The sequence below is a fragment of the Oryx dammah genome, unplaced genomic scaffold, assembly GCF_014754425.2.
Source record: "Oryx dammah isolate SB20612 unplaced genomic scaffold, SCBI_Odam_1.1 HiC_scaffold_13, whole genome shotgun sequence".
Classification (NCBI taxonomy): domain Eukaryota; kingdom Metazoa; phylum Chordata; class Mammalia; order Artiodactyla; family Bovidae; genus Oryx; species Oryx dammah.
Window position 1 is genome coordinate 15625945 of NW_024070197.1, and position 6000 is coordinate 15631944.

The 6000-nt window shown below is 64.4% G+C and overlaps 1 protein-coding gene across 7 annotated transcripts in view; it reads left to right on the forward strand.

Annotated features, from left to right (window-relative positions):
- AKT2 (AKT serine/threonine kinase 2) overlaps positions 1–6000 on the forward strand; it is a 47778-nt gene extending 41778 nt beyond the window's left edge. For all 7 annotated transcript variants that reach the window (XM_040252724.1, XM_040252727.1, XM_040252725.1 and 4 more), the window contains 6 exons: positions 1005–1127; positions 2176–2304; positions 2409–2623; positions 3123–3210; positions 3322–3424; positions 4460–6000. In XM_040252724.1, the coding sequence (XP_040108658.1) occupies positions 1005–1127; positions 2176–2304; positions 2409–2623; positions 3123–3210; positions 3322–3424; positions 4460–4539 (738 nt within the window). In that variant the 3' untranslated portion in view covers positions 4540–6000. The remainder of the gene's footprint in view (positions 1–1004; positions 1128–2175; positions 2305–2408; positions 2624–3122; positions 3211–3321; positions 3425–4459) is intronic.

A 6000-nucleotide genomic window follows, 5' to 3' on the forward strand; every position in this document is an offset into this window, starting at 1 on the left:
GGTGGCCGACAGTGCTGCAAGGATGTTCTTAAAGGCTGCAGAGAAAGGGTCTGCAGGTCAGGAACCCCGTCCTCTGCTTTCAGCAAGGTCTCCTGATGAGAGACATCTGCCACTCACCGTGCCCACCTGGCACCCGCTCCTCGCCCCACACCCTCTCTCGCTGCCACTCACCGTGCCCACCTGGCGCCCACTCCTCGCCCCACACCCTCTCTCTCTGCCACTCACCGTGCCCACCTGGCGCCCGCTCCTCACCCCACGCCCTCTCTCTCCACCACTCACCGTGCCCACCTGGCGCCCACTCCTCGCCCCACACCCTCTCTCGCTGCCACTCACCGTGCCCACCTGGCGCCCACTCCTCGCCCCACACCCTCTCTCTCTGCCACTCACCGTGCCCACCTGGTGCCCGCTCCTCACCCCACGCCCTCTCTCTCCACCACTCACCGTGCCCACCTGGCGCCCACTCCTCGCCCCACACCCTCTCTCTCTGCCACTCACCGTGCCCACCTGGCGCCCGCTCCTCACCCCACGCCCTCTCTCTCCACCACTCACCGTGCCCACCTGGCGCCCACTCCTCGCCCCACACCCTCTCTCGCTGCCACTCACCATGCCCACCTGGCGCCCACTGCTCACCCCACACCCTCTCTCGCCGCCTGCTGTGACTCACTGGCTTCATCCCCCATGTGATCTCGCCTCCCAGCTTGTTGCCGCTTGCTCACGAGTCGTGCTCCTCTGCCTCCTTCCTGTCACTCCCTCATTCGTCTGCCCCCTCCTGCATCCGCCCCCCCCAACTCTCTGCTTGGCGCCTGTCGTCTAGCCATCTCTCTATCCCTTGCTCACTTTCTTTCTTTGTCTCTCACATGAGTTTTCTGTGCTCACCGCGCCTCGCTTGGTCCTCACCATCACTCGCCGTTCGCGGGGCAGGTGTCACCGTGTCCCTGGGCTGGGTGCCATCCCCCCTCCTCTGGGCCAGGGGTCTCACCCTCCCTGCCTCCCTCCATCGGCAGCTGTTCTTCCACTTGTCGCGGGAGCGTGTCTTCACAGAGGAGCGGGCCCGCTTTTATGGCGCAGAGATAGTCTCAGCCCTGGAGTACCTGCACTCGCGGGACGTAGTGTACCGCGACATCAAGGTGAGCAGGCCACGCCCGGGCCGCGCACCCGTCTGCTGAGCTTCCCCTCCATGGAGGGTCTGTCTTGTCCTTCTTGGAGCTGAGCCTCCCACCCAGGCCCAAGGTGGTGGTCTTGGGCAGGTGGCCTGTGTGGGGCCCTTCCAGGCCTCCTGGGAGCAACAGCAAGAGGGCGAGTTGGTCCAGGCTCTTCAGAAGATGGCCGGGCAGAGCCCACCAGCGCCCAGCACGCACGTCCACTGTGACCCGCCACTGTGACCCGCCACTCTGCCCTGGGAGCACGCGCCAAAACAGGCGCCTGTGTGCATCTCCGCGTGGACACACACGCCCTGGCAGCTCTGTGCACACTAACCCCAGATGGAAGCCGCCCAAGTGCCCGCTGTTGGAGAGGGGATAGAAGAGATTGTGGTGGGTCCACACCGTCCGTACAGCAGTTCAGGAGGACAAGCTCTGGCCTCACGGGCTGAGGCCGAGGGGCCGCCCGAACAGCCGGGATGGGCCTGTGTCACCACAGTGTACGTGTAGGTGGGAAACACTGAACAGAAGCAGAAATGAAGTCCCTCTTCTGTTGGAGAAGGTGGTGGCTAACAGTGCAGCGGGGCGCCGAGGGCTGGTGAGGTTGTTTCTTGACTTGGTGGAGGTTACACAGAGGCCCACGGAAGTGCCCGTTTGTGTTATGTTCAGGAAAAAATAGAAAGATAGTGTTCAGTGTTCCTCACGCCTGAAGTGTGACCACCACTGCCCACAGTGGGGGAAGCCGCTCGGGCAGGACCTGGCTCCCATCGCCCCCTGCCCTCCCTTGCCAGCTCCCTGGGGGCGGCAGGGGCTGGGGAGGTGCTGGGGAGGTGCTGACCCCAGCAGGTCAGAGGGCCTGACCCCTGGCTGGGGGGCGGGTTGCTCTCTGACCCCTCCCCCCAGCACCCTGGCCCTGCCACCCCCCCAAGGCCACGACCCCCCACCCCAGGGAAGGGCAGGGGCGTGTGGGGTTTCGGGGGTGGCAGGAAACCCTGAGATACATGCTGTGTCCCTGACACGCTGACTTTTCCTGCAGCTGGAAAACCTCATGCTGGACAAGGACGGCCACATCAAGATCACCGACTTCGGCCTGTGCAAGGAGGGCATCAGCGACGGGGCCACCATGAAGACCTTCTGTGGGACCCCTGAGTACCTGGCACCCGAGGTGTCTGGGGCTGGAAGGCCAGGGGAGGCGGGGCCCCTCAGCCCAGGCCTGTGAGGGCCAGCTGCGGTTCCTTCGGTGGCCCCTCATTGCCCCTTCCTGCTCAGGTGCTGGAGGACAACGACTACGGCCGGGCGGTGGACTGGTGGGGCCTGGGCGTGGTCATGTACGAGATGATGTGCGGCCGCCTGCCCTTCTACAACCAGGATCACGAGCGCCTCTTCGAGCTCATCCTCATGGAGGAGATCCGCTTCCCGCGCACGCTCAGCCCCGAGGCCAAGTCCCTGCTTGCTGGGCTGCTTAAGAAGGACCCTAAGCAGAGGTGAGGGCTGGCCTCCACCCCGCGCAGCCCAGCCCAGCGCCGCCACTTCCCTCGGCCTGCAGGGGGCAGTGTCCACAGGTGCACGCGCCCCTGGAACGCTTGGTGTGTGCTGATTGACGGCCCCACAGCTGGTACTTAGGGGCGCTCCCTTGGCCAAGCCTGTCCTTAGGCTCCGCCTGCCCTCCCCTGCTTCCTGGGGACGCTGAGGAACAGGGTGGCCGTGCCTGGCCTAGGGTGACAGAGCCAGGATGTGAGCGGCTGTGGAGCCCATCCTCTCAGCTTGTATCCCCGTCCCTGGGGCCAGGTTGGAATCTCCAGGTTCTGACCCTGAGCACAGGGACTCCCTCCCTGAGCCGCAGATCCCTCCTCTGTGAGGTGGTGGAGTGTCCCGGGATGTTAAAGGTGGAGTCATTAGAAGTTATCAGGGCCCACACCGAAAGTCCGTCTCCCAGGACCCGGCTGCCCCGGGAAGTGGGTGCTCATGGCCGTCTCTGCCCAGGCTCGGCGGAGGGCCCAGCGATGCCAAGGAGGTCATGGAGCATAGGTTCTTCCTCAGTATCAACTGGCAGGACGTGGTCCAGAAGAAGGTGAGCCCCACTGCCTGCCTGCTCCCCACAGGAGCCCAGCCTCTCCTGGGTGACCTTGGCCGAGGCCTCCGCTCCCCAGGGACCTGAGGCTGGACTCCTCTATCTCCACAGCTCCTGCCACCCTTCAAGCCTCAGGTCACGTCTGAGGTCGACACAAGGTACTTTGACGACGAGTTCACCGCCCAGTCCATCACAGTCACGCCCCCGGACCGCTGTGAGTGTCTGAGGCTCCCCCTCCCGTGGGCCTGGCTTGGAAGCGGGGCTCGGCGGGGTCTGCGCTTGACTCAGTTCTCCAGGAGGAAGTTCACAGGGCCCCCTCCGTGTCTGGGCAGTTTACCCTGCAGTGAGCTCGCCGGGGCTCTCACTGTCGGCCCGCCTGTGGACCCAGTGAGGGCCACCAGGAGCCAGTGGCTGCAGCGCTTAGAGGGGGGAGTCTGGGCAGGAGACCCAGAGGAGTGGTCAGGGCCTGTCGTCATGTCCCGCACCACTTGGGGCTTTGGGGCTGCATGGATGGTTCCAATGATTCTGTAGCTGTTTTGAGTTCTTGCTGCCCCACCCCCCGACCAGTGCTGGGCCGTGCTAGAGACAACAGCAGTGATGAGATGGCCCTGGGCCCTGCCCTCAGGGAACTCAAACGTCCAGCTGGGGTGACACCCCGCAGTGATTGGGCCGATGCTGTTAGGAATACAGGTCTGGAGGAGCTCAGGGGAAGTGCCTGCCTCCTGGAGAAGGAGACAGGGCAGCTGAGTTCTTAGCAAAAGGAATGGCACACAGGACTCCAGAAATGGGAGCATTGCAGAGGTCGGAATAGAGCAGGGAAGGGTGAGCAGGAGAATCTTGGGGGCCACCTGGGAGAGTAAGGATGAGCCGGGGAAAGATTTGAGCAGAGGAGGAGAGGCCTTGGGAAGGTAACCCCACCTTGGCTTCACGTGGAGGAAGGGTGGTTGAGGATGGGAGTGGTGCCCAGGGCAGGAGACGGGACCACAGAAATCTTGGTGAGACCCTGGTGTGACCGAGTCAGAGAAGCTGGGGGGACGCTCGGGAGGCTGGGTGAGCAGGCCGGGGTCCCAGCCCCACGGTGGGGCTGTGCCTGAGAGGGAGGGAGGCTACTAAACCTCGGTCCACAGCCGAATTCTCAGTCTCTGGGGGTTGCGCTGTGGCCTGGCTGCAGCCCTGCCGGGGGCTGGCCATGGGGCCCGGGCCCTCTCCCGGCCAGCTCTCCCCCATCTATGTCCACTGACCCCCGCAGACGACAGCCTGGGCTCACTGGAGCTGGACCAGCGGACGCACTTCCCCCAGTTCTCCTATTCGGCCAGCATCCGAGAGTGAGCAGCCACCCGCCGCCGCCACGGGACGCACGCAGGCTGCTGCCATCACCACCGGGGGCTTTTTCTTTTCTTTTTTTTTTTCTCAACTTTTTATTTTGCCTTTTTTGTTTGTGTCCCCATCCCTCACCTCCTCTCCCCCATTTCCAGTTTTCCCCTCAGCCCTCCTCACCTCAGCGGTCCTCGCGGCCCTGCCTCCAGGATCCCGTCCTGCCCTCACCTTTGTTACAGACCAGGACTCGGGAGCCTCTCCTCTGCCTGCCCAGGACCAGGCCTTTGGGCAGTGGGAGAGATTCCGATTTTTAATCGACATAAAGCCCCCGTGAGGGGCGAAGCGTGGAGCCGCGGGGCCCGCAGGCAGCCCGCCTCCGCGCAGCTGCTCCTGTCAGAGGCTGCCTTCCTGGCCCTGTTGTCAGGCTCCGAGTGGCCTGGCGGGGGCAGTCCGGCCCCCTCCTCCTGTGGGGGTGAAAAAGCAATAATGTCCAGGGACCGGGGGTGGGGGAGCATCACCGGCCTGTGGAGGCTGCGTGCAGGATGGGGGTCCAGGCGCCCTCGCATGGACGGCCTGCTCTCCCCTCGGGGAACCCAGAGCGGGCGCGGCCGCCTGACCGTCTTCCCTGCCCCTCAGCTGCTCTCCTGACCCTGTGGATGAGGCAGGAGGAACACGGAGGGGCTAGCCTCCCCAGCCACCAGCCCCGTGCCTTACCAGGGCTTCCTTCCGGCCGGCCTTACCTCCCGCTGGAACCCGGGCCTGGCCCCAGCCCCTTCCGAGGACGGGGGCTGGGGTCTCCCCCCTTCTCTCTGCTTGGAGCGGAGGGGCGCCAGCCTCGGCTGTTACACATCTCGCACCGAGACAGTATTGGGCCCGCCCGGTGGACTTGGGTTGAGAGGGGGTGGGGTGGGGGTCTGGTACGTGCTGAGGGAGGGAGGGCCCCCTCGCTCTCTCCCGCTCTCTGGGCCTCACATTCTGCAGCCTTAAGGTGAACGTGTCGGTGCTGTGGGCACTCGAGTGTGTGCCTCAGACTGTGTGTGTCTGTGGGCGTCCCTGTGCATCTGGGGTGCAGATGCGCGTGGGGTGTGTGTGTGGGTGTGTGTGTGTGTGTGGTGTGAGTGGGCTCGGGCCCCACCCCGGCTCAAGCACTTCATCCCGAGGGGGAGGGGCGCTGGCCTAGCAGGGGAGCCTCGCCTGGGGCCCACTTGTTGCCCTGCCCCCCTGCCTCCCAGCATCTCTGGGTGTTTGGACTTAGTTTCTGTGGTTTTGCTCTCCCCACCCCACCTCCTGTAGGTAGTTCACAGAGAGACCTCCTGGGGTGGGGCGGGGGTGGGTTTGGGTGGGTGGGGTTCTTTTTTCCTGTGTGTGTATGTCGTTAATCTGACAATTCTTCTCCCCACTGGCCTGTCCCCATCTCCTCGTATTTGTACGGTACAAGCAATAAAGACACTCATTTCAGACTGGGGCCCACCA